At 36.7% G+C, this 20,000-nt stretch overlaps 1 protein-coding gene across 6 annotated transcripts in view; it reads right to left on the bottom strand.

Annotated features, from left to right (window-relative positions):
- LOC135222946 (inactive phospholipase C-like protein 2) overlaps positions 1-20,000 on the bottom strand; it is a 658,580-nt gene that overhangs the window by 32,850 nt on the left and 605,730 nt on the right. For all 6 annotated transcript variants that reach the window (XM_064261397.1, XM_064261392.1, XM_064261394.1 and 3 more), the window contains 2 exons: positions 8,874-8,991; positions 5,976-6,147 (listed from right to left, as the gene is read on the bottom strand). In XM_064261397.1, coding sequence (XP_064117467.1) covers positions 5,976-6,147; positions 8,874-8,991 — 290 coding nt within the window. The remainder of the gene's footprint in view (positions 1-5,975; positions 6,148-8,873; positions 8,992-20,000) is intronic.

Raw genomic sequence — 20,000 nt, 5'->3', positions numbered from 1 at the left:
TTGAATCCCTGGCGTTCAGACATCTCTCTCTCTCTCTCTCTCTCTCTCTCTCTCTCTCTCTCTCTCTCTCTCTCTCGCACATCACTTTTGAATTAATATTAACGTAACGTAAATTGGTCACTCGTAACTTTTAGATTTCAGATTTGAGATTTCTTAGAGTTATTTAGTATTATTTAGTGCTTTTTGTGGAATCTGAACAAACATTGTAAAAGTGTGTAACGGCGCCTTATCTTTTGTGAAATGTGAATTGGGGGAAATTTTTTGAACGAGCAGCAGCAGAAAGAAATTTGGTACCAAGGTAAAGTGTGTTAATGGAAGTTTATTAGTTGCAACTAATAGTTACAATGGTTTGAGTCAAGCGATTTAAATTTTTACACATTGTTTGTTACATTTGAAGTGATTTTTGTGTGTGTGCATTTATTCACATTTTCTTATTGAAGGGAGTTTTTATTTTATATTCTGTGTGATTGGTACTTTTTGCAATTTTGGTATTTTACACCTTTTTCTGTGTTTTCAATTGAATTCACAATTTAGTTAACTTGGTTGTTTTCATTAATTAATCGTTGCACATTTAATTGAATTTAACACTTGTGAATTAATTTGCATTTACTTAGAATTCTTTTCAGGTTTCATTATTGTTTAGCACTTGTGAATTAAATTCCAAATTTTAATTATTGCCTGACCCTTTTGAATTTCGATTGAATTAATTTTCTTGAATTTTGTGATAAATTAATTTTGATTTAATTTTACTTAAGTAATTCAACAATTAATTAAACTTTGCTTTGTTTTCAAGTAACAGTAATTTTCCCTGATATTGTGAATTTCACTTATAAATTTTCAGTTTAATAATAAATTTTTGTATTTAAAATTTTTATAAGTGTTTTCTTTTTCACCAGTATAATTACATATATGATTATATTTAGCTTAGGTAGAAACATAGAGTCGTAATTTACTTGAATTTACTTGAAGTGAGTTAGAAGCAGGGAAGTACTTAGACTTCTGAAATTTGTTAAATATTTAGACTTTTAAAGTTGTTGATGGAGTGATGCCCTTTAATTAATTTAATTACACATAAGATTACCTCACACCTGTTTTAATGAACTTGGTCTGATTTTCTGCAATACTGGTAAGTTGTTTAAGGGATCACTGTTACCTTTAGAGTATTCAGGTGTTTAGTACCTGTGATGAAGGTTCAGGTGTCTGGCTGTTGTGAGGTATCAATTAATGAATGGTAAGTGTAGTAACCAGATACTTGGCACTTCGTCACAATATATATATATATATTATATATATATAATATATATCTTATATATATTATATATATATATATATATATATATATATCTATATATATATATGTATATTGTGCATGCGCATGTCAGTGTAACATTAAGCAGTTTCCTCGGAGGAAAACACAACGGTCACAGCCACATTATACTTCAACTGCTATGATGTGGATGAGCCCACGGTGCAGGAAACTTCCACAACATATGTTATTTTCTACAGCTACACGACGATATGCTCATCAGAAGCGCTTGAAATACCCCTACACGCAATGAGCCACTCACCTCTAATTTGCACGCACTCTCACGCTTCCTTGATTGTTAGGCACTTTTTTTTTTTAATGCCCATCGCGTATTTTTCATAATCTATAGGGACACCCTACTGTGTGTATTCATGGTGGGGATATGACGAATGTAAATAACGATAGGATTGGATAGACTGATGTATATATTTTTCCTGGCGTCACATCAGCAAAAGCTCTTGACCTCTAAACAAACCGTGAACACATACGATATTTTATATCCTTTCCATTCCAGGTTATTTTCTTCTTCGCTACAGGGATCAGGTAAAACTTAAATATGGATCTGAATCTTGAGAATCTGGCCATAAATACTCTGAGAGAGAGAGAGAGAGAGAGAGAGAGAGAGAGAGAGAGAGAGAGAGAGAGAGAGAGAGGTTTGGGTTACCGTAAAGTTTGTACCCTGCTAAGGCAACTTTCCCTTTCATGTCCTTCCCTCCCTAGCCCTCAGCCTCCCCTCGAAGCTTACGGGTCGGGTGTCTTTGGGAAGCAGACGACGTCATTTGCCTTGGAAATTTCGACGATATTATTCTCGTAACGGCCAACCATTCCTTGCATGGAGTCTAGCACATCCTGTATCTGAAAATTTGTCCTTTCCATTCCTATATCGATGTCGCTTCATTCCATCCAGAATTTATTCCGAGTCACCCTCCTCAATATCATCAGAGTTCTGGAATCATGTCCCATTTCCACCGACAAATCTTCCCCCGTTCTCCCAACCCGTGTGACCCAGCCCTCTCAAAGGGCCCTGATTGACCTCTTAACCTGATTACCAAATCGTCGTATCTCTACTGCACATTTCACACACTTTCGACTTTTCTTACTCCACATGTAAGCCCCAGATAAGTACTCAGTACTTATTTAGTACTAAGTACTTAGTACTAAGCATGCAGTTCACCTATTTTCTTTCACTGACATTCACCATAATCGTATATTTTCTGTATCTTTATCAGCAGCGCATTTTCATCCATCTCTCCCTATAAGTTCGTTAAACTTACTTAACCTAACTCTATCAAATAAATAATCCTGTGCCCATCCCCATCACCGCAAACTGAAGTATACTTTTTCACATTTATTTAACCTCTAGATAATGATCGGATATCACGTCAGCTACCCCTCGTCTCACCAATATACATGCTAGCGCGCGCACGCAAACTCACACACCTATACGCATACAGATACGGGAGTGAAGTTGTCAGACCTACGACGCAATCCCCAGTGGTTTCGACCTATCACAGTTAAGTAGCGACTAAATACTTATTTCACTGATTAAGTCAAAAGGCAAGTCAGTTTAATCGTTTCATATCGAAAATGGTAAAAGTTCTGGAACTACTTGAGATGTTTGACAGAGGATTTCACAGTTCGATTCCTTGAAAAGTTTGGAACCTTTGCTGACCAAGATAAGCGATCCTGTCTGTCGGAAATCTTGATAACGTAAAAGCATTGGGCAATTCATTCTCGAAAAGTTGGACAAACAAAGTCTAGATGACTTGCACGTTCGTATTTCGGTGCCATACGAATCTTAATAATATGTTTGTGTTCCGGCATCATATTTATATACAGTCGTATCAAATTTTCATATCAGTTCAAGAAAGACGCTCATTTGAACTGATGACGACTTGTATATGAATTAGAGAAAAAAAATTTCTAATAAACAAAGGAAAGACACTCATGTGTGAGTTCGGAAACATGTCCTTTATAAATTTCACGACTTTCATGTCGAGTGAAACAGTAAAGCCTCGCTTATACGAGTTCTGACAAGTTTTACACAAGCTTGAGTGCGCTCGAATGGCATAATTGAAGGAGTCTGAACATATTAATTACGTAATCGAGCATGAAGTTGATATGAGATTAGATAACGTTTATACGAATTCTCTTGAACACATATCTATGATTACAATAACGTTTACATGACTTAAAAAAGGCGTTCATTAAAAACTGTTCTAAGCAGATAGAAAATTAACCGAATCTAGTAACATCTCTTAGTGTGATTGTTTACTGCTCATGTATTAAATTTATTTCTGTCAGGGGATTTCACAAGTATGTATGAGCATCTAGAAACTTGACTGACTGAAGTGTTCTTGCAAAACCACAATGTGATTACATATTTACATACACGCGGACACCTGTACGTACTCATACATTCGTATACAACCTGGCATCATTCGCACAGCATTTTGATAAATGGTAAATAACTTCATTAATCCTTGGGGGTCTTCGAGTGAGTTCCTTTTCCCGACGAGATTAATAACTGTCCTGGAGTACATGACAGGTAATTCTCTCCGGGAAAGACAAAGTTGAGTCTTGCAGAGTCAGATATATCACGTCTGGGAGAGTTACGAACCTGACCATCCGACAATTCTGCTTTTGAGAAGAGGCAAGTGGGTGGGGGGCTGGCCGCGTGGTTTGGAGAGGAGGAGGAGGAGGAGGAGGAGGACAACTAAAATGTGGAACCTCTGCCTTTCTCGCACGACATGGGTTAGATTTGGGCAGCTAACCCGTTTCGGTGTCTCGGAATCATTAAATCGTAACTTGGACGACTTGCAAAGACTAACGTAAAACATTTAATTGCGTCATATCGAATCATAAAGGGAAATATTTCCGTCATCTGCCAACCTTTAAAATCTTTATGTTTTGCCTCAACTGGGAAATGAGACAATCTTTACTCCTGACGGATCTGAACTCTGAGCGACAAGGCTGTTATCACGAATTACGAGAAATCGACAAAGAACCATTTTCCCCCAAAACCTTTCGCTCTTTGATTTTACGGATGAATCTTCGGAGGAAACGAGAGAGAGAGAGAGAGAGAGAGAGAGAGAGAGAGAGAGAGCCCAATCCCACAAAGAGAAGTATTCACAAACGAAAACTTCTGACGATTTCGGATGTGGAAGCCATCAATGGGGCAGAAGGGCGCAAGGGAATGAAATACGGGAAGGTATAAAAGAGCCCTAAAAATGGAGATTCGTAAGATAGGGTCGTTGTGCCTCATCGTGGAGAACGCGAGGAGGACATCAATTCTCATGAATTCTCACTCTTTGATGGAGATCGCTGAATGATCAGCTCCAAATGGGGCACAGTGGGGGAATGAAGCAACGTCGTGTGGTTTGTGGGGTGCTGAGGTGGTGGAAGATATAATAAATGATAAAACCCATTATGGTTTAAGAGGGGAGGTGGGTAGGCCCACCTCTGTGGCTCTTACACCTCCATTTCTATATTTGATGCTACTTTAAAGTATTTCTTTGTTTTCTTTAAATCTTCAGCTCAAGGCCTTTGTGGAATGAGTCAACAGACTTTAAAACATCTAAGGACTCCAAAGGGAAATCAGGCTGCAAAGAGAGCCACGTTACAGGAAAAGCTGATAAGTAAACAAAAAAGGGGAACAGAAAATAAAACCGATAGACCTGAGTTCAAGAGACGTTAGCAGCAGAGAGCAGGAATTGATTTGCCTGTTGCCACAATATTTGGAGACCAGAAGAGGCCACAAGTACGCTAGGCAAACTATTACCTATTTAGTTGTAGTAAGACAAAACTCCTAGCGAACTGTGTAATGTTGAGCTTGATAAAAAAAAAAAAAAAAAAAAAAACACTGCTTGCAGTAACAGGAAAACGCAGCTAGATCAGGTAAAGAATAGTTCAGAGGATGTTTGTTGTCACAGTTCATTTTAAAAAACAAAAATAATGAATGCTCTTTACGTCTATGCAACACGTCAACAACATTATGAATAATAATATATAAATAATAATAATTTTGCATCAATTTTCTCAGGGAGATAATAATCCATTTCCTTTTACTTGATCCACGTTGCCTCAATTACGGTAGACTACACATCAAATCTGAATAAAATTGGAATAATAGTCACAAATATATAAAAAAAAATCAACATGGGCGCCACAGCCTCATTTGCATAACAATCGATGTCAATTTAACAACTGACATTTACTAGCATGCATGCATAATAGAACAATATTCCTTTAACTGCCTTGGAGAAGGAGGGCAATTTAGGTTTTTGGCAACATCCAACATAACCGAGTTTAATCTAAATTTCATGGAACCGGTTTTCCTCTACATCTGGTACAATATCAGTAAAAAAAGAAAAAAAAAATCTCAGCTTAATACCAAGCCGGGGTCACTGTTTTCTAACGAAACCTTTCTTTCAATGACATATTTCAGAATTCGTCAGTAACTTCATAATTATCGGGGCTAGGCAATATCGGGGTTGGGCAAGAATAAAGAATAAAATGCTTAATCGGTGTTAAGAATATCATTGCTAAACCATATTACAAAATAAAATAATGATAATGATAATAATAAACCGGGGAGGGGGTGTGGGGGAAGTTACATACCTCCCGAATCCCTAATAATAAGATAACAATTTACGAAACGACAACTTACCTTGATTAAGATTTTGTATTTGAGATCTTGCGGACTGAGGTCAGTGACTGACCTCTCGGCGTCCGGCGGGTGGATGTAGAGGTAAGTTCCTAAAAGAGACCTAAGCATCTTCGCCATTTGCCGCTGCTGCCGGATGGAACAATGGTTCTCTAGATGCACTATCACAGGGTACCTGTAGCAAAGAATGAATGGAGAAGTTGTAAACATACGAATTGTATATATTTATATATATATATCATATACTAATATATATTATATATTTATATATAATTATATTATAAGGTATACAATTCTATATATATATATAATAATATATATCTATATATATATATTATAATATATATATATATATATATAAAGAATATATATATATATATAAATTTACATTTACTTATATATCTATATGTGTAATTACATAAAACCGGAGAGAGAGAGAGAGAGAGAGAGAGAGAGAGAGAGAGAGAGAGAACGATCGCGTAGACGTCACTCGCACAGCCCGTGAACCGTACGAGACATGTCAGAAACATGTCTCGTCTCCGCAGCAGGGTGACCCAGAGAGTTATTTCGGCGTGCTCCACAGAGAGAGAGAGAGAGAGAGAGAGAGAGAGAGATATTGACTCAAAGGGGAAAAATAAAACAATGGGTATTTTAAAAGAGAAGAGAAAATGTTAAGGAAATAAGAAGAAACTGATCTCTTCCTTTCAAAACCTCGTGTAGGTACACAAGACCTTGTAAGCGTTTCGGGTCTCGTCTTCCGTTCTTTTAAAATTAGACTTTTTTTTTTCTTAAAAATTTACTGAGGAGAGTTTTTCTCTTCTTTGTTTTAACGTGGGAATTTTCAATTGCATTGCTATTTTCAACCTCAAAGAAATGGATGCATGAAATTTGGGCTAAATGGTCCGGCGTTAGGCCAGGGGACTTAGTACGGATTGTTATCTGTTTCAGCTCTTTACTTTATTTTTTTTTTTTTTTTACACATTTCTTATTACAAAATCTGCAAAACTCTCAAACGTCAGTTAACTTGGGGCTGGATTTTAACTTTTACACACTTTGGATTTAAAATGAACTTGAACAATTTAGAAAACTAGCATTCACCAATCATTTATTCCGCTGCTAACGTCTGGTCAATTCCTTGAATTATTATATAATTCAATAAAAGTTCCTCTTTCGATAATATTCTCTGGTCATTCGAAGATTTGAAATGAATTACCTCGATGACAATTTAAATCATCAAATGAAAATCCCCTCTAGAGATTTTATTCTAAGGCAATGCGTCATAAATAACAAATAACAGACGGATGTACTACACGGGGCATGCACACATCGATGTTTATACTATCTTACATAAACGAAAGCGCCACAAAAACAAACTGATGGTTAGACGATGAATAATGTAAAAAATAACTTTAAAACAGGATTTTAAAAAATGTTTAGTTGATTGCTAGGGGTCTCATATATTTAATATTTTCAAAAAGTCGAAAAATAAAAAAAATGGGTATTTTCTTTCCTTTACCGTTCGTTTCATACACGGTACAAGCTCAAAGACGACTACACACATACGTATTCCCGCATGCCCAACGAGGCTACGCATGCATTATTAATCGAGTTCGAACGCCAAAGGCTTCCATAGCACAAGGACCTCGAGTCCCAGACTCAGTGAAAGCTCCCTATTTATTTTACCAAAGGAGAAGCGTTCGCTGCCATCATCCTCTGAACTATTACATTGGCCACAATTCCCCAACCAGGACGATGTGGCAAGATATTCAACTCGGCCAACAGCTCCTCTAGGCTGTTGGAACGGTCGGAATAACAGGAACTACTACTACTACTACTGCAAGGATCCTGCAAATTGCTACGACTACTACTAAAAGGATTCTGAAAATTGCTACGACTGGTGATTAATGTTCTGAATAACAGTAGGCGCTACTACTGCTGGTGCTGCTACTAACACTTTTGTGTTCGAAATAGGAGCAAATGTTTCTGTTACAGCTACTACTGTTTCTAGGATTCTTGAATATTGTTAAGGAGACAGCAGATGTTGTCATTACTGCTGGAAAAACTGGCAATAGTTTCATTGTTTTGTTCGTATCCACTAAAAGCTAACTATTAAGTGAAACTCTATTTTATTTAGAAGCCCATGCTGGCTATAGACCAGCTCAGCTCAAGCTAATACTTACCTTTCAACTATATTCCACAGGTGTATTATGGATGCACAAAGCTATAAATTCAAACGGAATTGCAAGGAAGTAGAAATATATCAAAAGGCATCAGCTTCTACCACACTTTTACTGCTGCATTGCCTTCTATTACTACGCTAGTTGGAAGCGTGTCCTTCCGACAGCCTTAATTTTCTTAAATTACATAACATAAAAGCACCGATAGTTGTATCGTCTGTCTTGAGCTGTATATAAATAATATGCAAACAAAATTTAAAGATTTTGTCAGCGGTAACAGCAATGAATGATGTGACTTCACGTAAGTTTTTTTAAATGAACATCTACAGCTGAGCCGGAGATAAATCCAAGAGGAAGTATAATAAGGGGCACACAGCATCTAAGAGGAAGTAGAGTAAGGGGCACACAGCATCTAAGAGGAAATATACAGTAAGGGGCACACAGCATCTAAGAGGAAGTATACAGTAAGGGGCACACAGCATCTAAGAGGAAGTAGAGTAAGGGGCACACAGCATCTAAGAGGAAGTATACAGTAAGGGGCACACAGCATCTAAGAAGAAATACAGTAAGGGACATACATCCCACTTAAACAGTGAGACAGACATTGTATGACAACGACCAGTGCTTTTACAATCGCCCTTGCACACAAATCTAGGGATTTGGGGGAGTAGGCGTTTACCTCTCATACTGTGAATCAGTACAATGATAGAGTTATCCTACTTACGCAGAGAAGTCGAAGGAATAGCTGGCTATAGCATCGACGACCTCCCTGAAGGTTATTTTGCTGGTGAGGGTATTTCCGTGGTATACCACTGGCTCGTCCTGACCGTCCCACACGTCCACTGAGAAAGGGAAAATTCAGCAATGGTTTATGTGAGGGTATCGACTCTTCCTTTAAACTATAACAGAATAGTGAGCAAGAAGATGGATATATTAGGTACCACAGCTGCAAAATGACTTGAATAGTGACGTTATTACTAGAGAACAAAAATACATAAGAAATAAAAGAAAAGCGGATGAAATTATGAATACAAGACATACGCGAGCACGTAATTCACTGATGTTTATTTTTTTTTATCCGAACAGGGATACCAATCTTTATCAATGAGGATGGAATTTTGAAATTAAAACAGATATAGCTTTTGATGAAATGGACCAAAAATACATGAAAATAGTTTGACTTCAAAACAAGAACATAAATAATATATTAATATAGTAAGAGTTGGGAACACACGTTTTTAATGCATTGTATTATACCATGTATATGTAATATATATATATATCATATATATATATATATATATATATATTAAATGAATGCACTTTATTATTTATCAATACATAAAACACCAATAAATAAGGCATGGATCTACTGACACTATTCACTTAAAAGGGACACCTTTAAATAGGCTTTACGAAACACGACGAGACAAGTGTTTTTATACGAAGCGACTTTGAAAAAGCGTTTTGAAATAACTTTTCCGTCGCGCGTCAGAGTATAAAAAAAAGTAACTTTCAACGCTGAAAGCAAATGTGATGAGAAAAATATTGATCGTTCGCAAGCACAAACACAAATAGCAAACGCAAGCACGACCGTCGTGCCCCGCTTGCTCGGAGGTAAATGCTAACAGAAAAAAAAAGCGTAGCATTTTTATTTATAAATGGCAGTTACGATTGATAATAGAAAAACTATATTCACTGCAATATTTGACCGGGAAATTTCGTGGGAAATGACAAAAACTGATGGTGGAAACATATGTAAAAATGGAAAGTTATAATTGTACTAAAATGCAATCATGTCCACTCTAATACACGCACAAACAATATGCATCAACATGAATGCATACATACACATGCATTATATATATATATATATATATATATATATATATATATATATATATATATATATACACACACAAGCATCGCATAATGTTATATATAGTATACCATGGGAATGTACAACCTAAATTTTAATGGAGAAAGTGAGAAAATTCGACAACAGAAACTGACAGAGGAAGAAGAGTGAAGGCCTAAACCAAGAGGAGGTCTGCTGAGCGAGGAGTGTTTGCTAGGAAACGTCACGTGAGGAAAAAGATCGGTTTCAGTCTCGGAAAGCGAATGGGAGACGTTTCTGTGTGGCTTGCGTGGACCCTGGAAAAGCTTATACGCTGGACGTGATTGTGACTCGACGAGGAGGGCGCTGGGGGACGCGTGGTGTAAAAGATGTCGCTAGCAATTAAAAGTTTTTACGATGAAAGCAAGCGGTGTGCTGGAGTTCGCAGATAAAAAAATGAATGAATTCGTATATATAACGGGTCTGAGGAAAGAGTGTCATGTCAACATGGCTGTTCATTGTTTTTTATAGATGGAGTGATGACAGAAATCATAGGTGCTACACTGTGGGATAAACAACCAGGTCAGGAATAGTTTTGAATGGTTGATGTTTGTAAATGGCGCACTGTGATACTGAAGAGAAACTACAGAAATTAGTGGAAGACTTGAAAATGATTGCAAGAGCAGAAACGTGAAAGATAACGTGAGAAAAATTAAGATGGATAAATGGAGACAAAGATGACACGAGGAATGATTATATATCGACGATGTAAGAATTGAAGCAACTGCTTTGTATAATCTTTTTGAATTTGAATAACAGTACCAGATGGCAGCATGATGAGAGAAGGGGTTAGTGGCAGAATAGGTGAAGCAAGGGAGGAAGTAGGGTGTAAGCAAATGATATGGAAGAGAACTGAGTTGTCAAAGAAACCAGGGTTGGAATGCATGAAGGAAATGTTGATCCAACTCTCCTCTACGGAAGTGAAATGCGGTAGTTAAAAAAAAAAGTTCCAGCTATGGAGAAGAATCAAGGGCTAAAAGGTGGGTGCGGTTAGAGGCGGAAGGGTATTGCAAACATCCTGAGCAACTCCTACAGTGCCCCACGGGAAGTGCACAGACGGCGCTATCCCCTAAGGAGTGCTGATGTAATGATAACGTCTTTCGTAGAAAACTAAACCGAGCTGAATTTGATCCTACCTTCCATTTTCTTTATTACATTCATGAAGAAGTCTGTAACAATGGCGGTATTTCTCGGGAAACTGTAATACTATGTACGACATCTTCGAAGTTACCTTCATGTAAAGTCACTGCATTCTGTCACTGAGCCTTACAGAGGAGGCGGTTCACAAATAAATAGGACTCCAATGGTTCTTATCGTTAGTGCATCAGTTTCTAATCCAGGAATGAGCATTTACATGCGTGTTTTACAAACAAGTTGACAAGAGCGTAAATGTGACATTATACAAGTGTGTATATATACTCTTGAATATAATATATACATACACACATAAACTACTCGTCACTTTTATACAAGATGCATATAAAATTGCAATAACCTCAATGCCCTCTATTCTGTGAATATATATATATATATATATATATATATATATATATATATATATATATATATATATACACACACACACACACACACACACACACACACACACACATATATATAGTAATATATATATAGATATATATATATGGTATACTATATATATAAAGATGCTCCTACTATATATTCGAAGTTGATTGCATTTCTGACTTTGTAATATTCCATGAATAACCTCTTTCCAGATATATCAAATATACATCAAACCTTGAAGAAGATTCATCTTTCCCTCTGGAGTTTGCAAATGTTCTTCAAAATCCTATTCCTGACATGTAATCACGTTTCCCTGTTCCACAAAGAGGGACTCGGTAAGTTTCGAACGAAATTCTTATTTATCTCCAAGTTTCTTTAAAAGAGAGACGACTGCTTACTTCATGAAAGCTTTTATTCTCTCGTCCATTTCAGCGAGATCTGGTTTATTTCGTCTATAACCATACCAGACTTTAAGATCTTTATAATATTTTAGCGACAAAATGTCATACTTACGTATGTATACCTCCTTCGAAGTTTAAACGTCCACAGAGCTCTTATTCTTCCCGGAAGCTATTTAAGAATCATATTACATGTATTTTACGATGCCATATTATATATTTTGAATTCTAGTGAAGTCTCTGCAATACTGATCATGAAGGACAATAGTATCTTGTAACGTAAAATGCCACGTGGAAATGAAAACTTTGGTTTTGATACATACCCAATTCTTGTAAATATATATATACACACATAATTTATATATTATATATAATATATATATATATAAAATATATATATATATATATATATATATATATAAAAAAAAAACACACACACACACACACACACATATATATATATATATATATATCTATATATTAAACAGAAAATGATATATCTTCGTAAAATATTCGTAAAATATATGACGATATCAAACTTGCTCGAATCAACAAAATCACAGACATGACCTCGAAAATTTTTACGATAGATTAATTTCGACAAAATAACCGAAAGGAGCCTTGAAGAACACGTCAACGTGAATAATACAGATGAAAGCACTAAGAAGATGGTGGGGACAAAAAATACCCATTAATACTCGATCCACAGCAACATTTCAAAAGGAAAGTTCGAAAGTCTGACGATGAAAATATAGGGTAATAGGCCTACAAGATAAAATATCTTCCACTTCCATCTCCCACTTTGGTCAATAATTTACTAAAATGGCCTTGTTGCTGCCCCAGTTCGTCGTAAATCCATGGGGTGAAAGGTGGGTGGGGGGAGGTGAGGAGCGCTAGATCCCATATATTAGCTTCGGGAAGGAGACTGTAAAACGAAAACTTATGACTGGCTCCCAAGGCCTATCGTAGCAAAAAAAACAAAAAATATTGACAGCCATTTCGGGGGAACCTCTGTTCCTCTCCGTATAATACATGTGTGTGCATGTATGTATAAATCCAACGGAGATCATTATAACGGACATTTAATATTTCAGTTTCCTAATGTTTTTGGATGCGGTTCCCACTATAATTCTTTGATAATCCAAGAAAGAAAATTAGAGTAATTACAAGTTCTTACATCTTCACACTCACACTCGAAGCCATGAATGGGAAGTAAATCGTTCAACGCTGTAAGCGCTACTCTACAAACAAGGACAAACTTTCTCTCTCTCTCTCTCTCTCTCTCTCTCTCTCCTCACACACACACACACACACACACACACACACACACATATATATATATAAATTATATATATATATATATATATATATATATATATATATATATATATATATATATATATTATACATACATTCAATTAGCAAGTATATACAATTGTACGCGTCTCAACTCTCAAGTGACACAGGAAAAAAAAAAAAGTACGAAAAAAGGACTCTTTCATTTCATCACATGCTTCACTGAGACCCTTTTTTTTTTCTTTCTTTCTTTTTGAGGTTCTTTGCACCCAACGGTTAATTCCGCTCCAGTTCAGATCTCTCAGCTTGACTGCCGTATCTCATTGCGAAAATACTTCAAGACATTTTCGTCAATTACAATGTCTGTGAATTGTTAAAACGAAGGCAATTCTTCAACCATTCCCAGGTCTTACCATTTCCAAGAACGCCAGTTCGAGCTGCTAAAAAAAAAAAAAAAAAATAAAAAAAATAAAGTCCTGGGGAAGGGGGTTTGGTCATCCTGTGGGGGATCTTGGAAAGGAGTCCCCCCCCCCCCACCCCCCCCCACCCCCCCACACACACCTTAAACTGGCTCCAAACTCACGAGAGTGAGGCAATAACTGCAGGCTTCACGTGTCACCCTTAATAAAAACAAGTAAAAAATGCGCCGAAGCAATCGAGCTTTCTGTCCGATGGTGGCCTCGGCCACGGCCCATAAAACTCTCATCAGCGGCCCATGAAACTCAGCCACGGTACGTGGTGGCCTATGTTACCTACAGCGCTGCCAGAAGTACGATTATGGCTAAATTTAACCTTAAAAAATGAAATAAAAACTACTGAGTCTAGAGGGCTGCAAATGGTGTGTTTGATGATTGGATGGTGGATGACCAACATACCAATTTACAGCCCTCTAGCCTCAGTACTTTTTAATACCTGAGGGCGAACGGACAGACAAAGCAGGCACAATAGTTTTCTTTTACAGAAAACTGAAAAGAGGGTTACTGAAACAAGAAGCAAACCTTGCTTGTCTAGTGTAAGTCATCCAGAACCTCAATGAGGTCTGGAAGTCACTGCAGCAAGGAAAATAGGTCTAAGAAATTTTTTGTTTCCAGGATAGGCGATTAGGACGGAAAATAATTCGCAGGTCTAGAATACTGACGAGAGAAACGGCCACTGTTGTGTCAGGGAGGAAAACGGACAGTTGAAGGTTACTGAAAACTTCTCAGTTTCTCGCATAAGTTGACCTGGATGAAGACAAATAAAAAAATAAATCATTCTTTCTACGAACACAAAAAAGGCCTCCATCGCGCAGCTATTTAAAGAAGTAGTAAATAAAAGAAACATTAAACCCTTGAACAAGAAGATAAACAGGACTCTGGACCCTTCATCTCCAGGTCAGAGAGGAAAGTACTATCACTCGAGAACAGGAAACAAGGAGGAGCTCTCATCAACAACTTGCTCTTGCAACATTAAGGTCGCTATCCCCCCACCGCCCCCCACCGAACCCGCAGCCCACCCCCTACCCCCTTTTTCCTTCCCCACCCGTTTACCAGTCGATGCCAACAGACGGCGGGGCAATGCAGACGTATCCTGAGGGGATTTTAGGAAGGACCACGCACTGCGCTTTTAGGGGATCCTATTAGAGGGTCCTTCATGGTTCTATTTCAGATTTATATCCTCTGCATTATTTCTTTCTCCGTACCCGGGTGACAAGGACAAGCCGGCTTGTCGGAATTAATATTTCAAGATTTCACATAGCCAAAGCCTGAGATCAGGGACCTCTCTCTCTCTCTCTCTCTCTCTCTCTCTCTCTCTCTCTCTCTCTCTCTCTCTCTCTCTTCCAGAAATCATTTCATAGTCGAAGATGACAGTTCTTTCTACTCTTCACTGAGGATAATCTATACCTCGTCCAGCGGAAAATATTTTATTAATGAGAAATGGTGCTTGTTCTCATTTCTAAACGAAAATGGTTTGTGGATATCATTTCCGGCGAATTATTTTGTTATAGAAAATAACCAATGAATCTCATTTCAATCAATCAATCTTATCTATCTATCTATGTAAACCATATACAAAAGCATTTTGAATTAGAAAATTAAGTTTTCTTTCATTGCATTTCAATTTCATTTCAGTTTTAATACGAGTCTTCTCCATCTCCCTTTCTTTGTCTAATTTTCATAAAGTGATTTGTTATAAAATTGTAAACTCTCACTTGCATTTCCATTTAAACACGACTCCCTCTCTCCCTCTTCCTCTGTCGCATTTAGAGTAATTACTCCGTACCGAAACTGAAATAATACATTTCCATTACTATATTGAGCCATCCCCCTCATTTGGGTGAAACTTTAATGCCCAATTCCACGTACTTTGATGATGGTAAAAATAAGATGGAAATAGTCATCGGTCTTTTGTGTGAAAGCTCCATGACCCCAAATACGAATGCTTCTGAATGTGTACACATTAAAATAATATGTCAACTCAGGAGAGAGAGAGAGAGAAAGAGAGAGAGGAGAGAGAGAGAGAGAGAGAGAGAGAGAGAGAGAGAGAGAGTGTATATAAAATGCTAAAATTTCAAGAGGAACTTTAATATCTGAGTTAGGAAAAAATAAAAGCAAATGAATGTGTGTATATATACTACAACATACATACACTTAATATATATATATATATATCTATATATATATTATATACTATATATATAGTAATATTATATATATATAATGATAATAACAGCAATAATAACAATAATGATAATAAGGGAAGAACAAATCCGTGACCAGACGATGCAGAGGACAAGAGGGCAATAAACTCTTAAAAAGATTCGCTCTTATTCCCTGATTATGTAACTCGAGGATGCTTTATTGGCGTCCTTACCCTATTAGGGGAGCATAGTAGAGAGAGAGAGAGAGAGAGAGAGAGAGAGAGAGAGAGAGAGAGAGAGAGAGAAATGAAGGACGAAAGGATTTTTAATGGTAACGAAAAATGAATAACCAGAAAAAGTAGACACGAAATATGAAAACTTTATAAGAGAAATTATATAAGAATATAGGTAATTGAGGAAAATAATTTTTTTAATGTAACGAAAAGCTGATAAACAGAAAAAATAGGAACGTAAGACGAAAACTTTATAGAGAATTGAAAAATTAAATGAATTATGAACGATTTTGGAAGCAGGATATATAACATTATAAAATTAAGTATCAAGTTTAAAAACAGCAAAAAAGATAAACTAATGGAAGGATGTTGAAAAGAATTAAATATAAGGTAATAATGAAAAATGAACGAAATTCACTAAGAAGAACTTTGATAAAAGAATGGGATTATAAAACTCGCCAGAACTGGAAAACGAGAGATAAGAGGCAATTATAATTGCCTCTCATCTGGTTGAAAAGGCTTTGGGATTAATTCTACGGGAGAGTTGTTGTTGAAGATTAAGCTGGCCTTATGCCAGCACCGGGTCTTGATCATAGAGCAGACCGTAGGGCGGGAGAGGCTTTGGGGAAAATCCTATCACAACTTCACTGAATTTCTGTGGCTCGTCAGTTTTCAAGTTATCAAGCAAAATGTTACTGTGAGGAGCAGATTTACTACCACCTTCCATTAACAAACTTTATATCTCAAGCGGTATTTTTACAAGTATCAATAGCAAGTCTGCGCTGATCATGTTAAGACCAAAATTAAGAGGTTTTATCACATGAGAGACTCAGTTAAGTCTCTTTCAAGTAGAGTTTACTTGTAGGGAATTATTTATCAGGATGTGTGTGTGTGTGTGTGTGTTCTAGAGAGCGTTGAATCCCAGCATAATAATAAAGTAATATTACAAAAAAAACAGCAAGCCCATATGTAAACCCACGCAAAAAAAGGAAAAAAAAAAACACACACACAATTATCAAAATTACTAAGTAAAACAAGAAAGAAGTCCCGATTATACGCGTGATTAATTCGTACACTGACAAACAAAGCCTATGTATTCTCCTATGGAATTTTCCCAAGAAGTACTGCTTCACATTTGACAGTAGCCATAGATCTGCGCTCCGCTGAGTAACTGAACTCTTAACAACAACGTACAGAAGGAAAGGCACAAACGCAGCTGGGAAAAGCAGATTCGGATCTCAGACGAAGCCTTCGGGAAAGAGAAGGGACACGTGAGCGAACGTCCTGGATAAAAAGCGAACATGAAACCGAAGTTCACGAGCATAAAAGGAAGAAGAAATAAGGAGGAGGAGGAGGAGGAGGAGGAGGAGGTCAGGGGTGTGTGTAAATGCAAGACGGATGAAAGAAAAGATGGGGGACAGCAAGAGTGATGACGTAAAAGAGTAATGATGAGGAGGCCGTCCAACGGCTTCGATTCTCTTGAAGGAATCAACATTGACGCCATCGAAAATTGGCTGCCAATATTAAGGGAAAATGAATGATCCTATAAAAAAAACAGGTTCGTCTTGAAAAATGACCTTATGCAAATGAGAGAGAGAGAGAGAGAGAGAGAGAGAGAGAGAGAGAGAGAGAGAGGCTGGAAGAGAGCTGAAAACTTTCATCCTGATCATATGTCGTATCAAAAAATTTCTACATTTCAATCGAACCCAACAAAGTTTTCTTGTTTGTTCAAGAGATTATGAAAAAAAATAAGTTCTTATCTTCGCAAACAAAGAGACGACAAAATTCCTCCCTCACTCTAAAAAAGAATACGAAATTGAACGACGTAATTAAAAGAATAAATACGTGAACATCTGAATAACACAATGCAACGGAGAAAATTCATTTCCACTTCATTACAAATGGGAATGAAAAAAGGTTTTTAATTGAATTGGTCTGGGTACTGTCTTAACTTTTATTCCATCTGCTCTATTCAGTGGAAATCTCAGGGGCGAATACATAAAAAAAAAACATACACTGATGACGTTGCCCCATAACAACTATGTAAATGCGTTTATGATTTTATTCACTCGAACAGAGAGAGAGAGAGAGAGAGAGAGGCGGGGTAGGGGTCGGATTAGGGAGGGGGAGAAAGATACTGAGAATGAGGGGGAGAAAGAGGAGTATCGTTATTGTTGTGATTATTATTTTAAAAAAATGATTTCAACATTCATAATTATGGATTGAGCTAAAACACCATTAAACTTGCAAATCAAACTTCCACAGAAGTGACGAAAGAGAATGAGGAGGAGAAGGAGAAGAAGAGGAGAAATGAGGAAGAGAGCAGTGGGCACAGGCATAGGAGGAGGAGAAAGAGAATGAGTAGGAGAAAGGAACAGAAGGAGAGAATGAAGACGAGAGGCGTGAGTCTCAAGGAGAAAAATGGCCAATCCTGTCAGGTGATACCAGAGTTTATTTATCATTTCCTTTAAAACGTTCCTTCGATTTTCAATATTTATGGAAAATGGCGCCATCGCTCCCCTGACAATATTACTTTGCATAAGACATTCTCATTTTCATACAAATGATTTTTATTTTTAATTGAAAGGTCGAGTACAGATTTCTTTTACTAAATTACCTAAAAAAAAAATTTAGTTAGAAGGATATGGCGTAATCAGAAGTGTCTGAAAGTCTTTCTGTTTACTTTATGTTTGCCAATAGGTATGGTAGAACATGATAATTTGTCAATCAGTTTCTGTCTGTCTCTCTTGTGATGGAAAACCAGGCAGGGCTTAGAAAAATTTCTCAAATTGACAATTGACAACGGTATTAAAATTCTCAAAGCTAATACGCTGTTAGAAGTGCATGGTTGTTAATCAAATCCCTTTATAACCCGACGTCACACTTACGTTCATTGGTTTAATTTCATTTTGCTATATAAATTTGTATCTGCTCCACTAATTAAGACTGATGAAAGAATTGTTTTAGGACCAATAAAAAATGTATGAATTCCTAACACACTCATGTAACCTTTCCTATAATAATAATAATAATAATAATAATAATAATAAGAATAATAATAAATTAAAATAAAAATAAAAATAATAATAATAAATAATAATAATAATAATAATAATAATAATAATAATAATAATAATAATAATAAAAGAAAGAGAGGGAAAAAATGGATAAGTATCAAGACCGAAAATAGAAATAAGTAGGATATGGGATATGCCAGTAGAAATTGTACACATAATCATAGGAACACTACGAGGCACGATCCCAAGATCCCTGAAAAGGAGTCTGGAAAAACTAAAGGCTGAAGTAGCTCCAGGACTCATGCAGAAGAGTGTGATCCTAGAAACGGCGCACATAGTAAGAAAAGTGAGTGACTCCTAAAGAGGCAGGATGCAACCGGAACCCCACACTATAAATACCACCCAGTCGAATTGGAGGACTGTGATAGACCAAAAAAAAAAAAATAATAAATAATAATGAGACACTCGTGTTAGATATTATAGTTCGTCCCCTCCCCTGAAAGAGGTCACGGATTCGGTTCCCAAGAGAGGGAGAGAGAGCTTTTGTCACGTTTCATTACATTCCATTGTATCTCTATTAACCTAATCAATAAAATGAGTACCTGACCATCGACAATTGTGGGTCGCAGTGGTGGTGTGGGTAAGGGCACGGGCCCATCAATATCAATCCTAAAATCTGCATGAGAATGAAAAGGGTAGCACCCCTTTCCAAGTGAAGAAGGTGCAACGTGAGGAATAATATAATTTTAAGTATAATGTTTTAATTATAATGTTTTTAAATATAATGTATTATTAATGGCAGTACTAGCAGTAGTAGTAGTAATTTACAAAATCCGTATTATTATGATTTGGGAAAAACTCTC

Source organism: Macrobrachium nipponense, chromosome 8 (genome assembly GCF_015104395.2).
Source record: "Macrobrachium nipponense isolate FS-2020 chromosome 8, ASM1510439v2, whole genome shotgun sequence".
NCBI lineage: Eukaryota > Metazoa > Arthropoda > Malacostraca > Decapoda > Palaemonidae > Macrobrachium > Macrobrachium nipponense.
The sequence above is the reverse complement of the archived record's forward strand: the minus strand, read 5'-3'. Positions and strand labels throughout refer to the sequence as shown.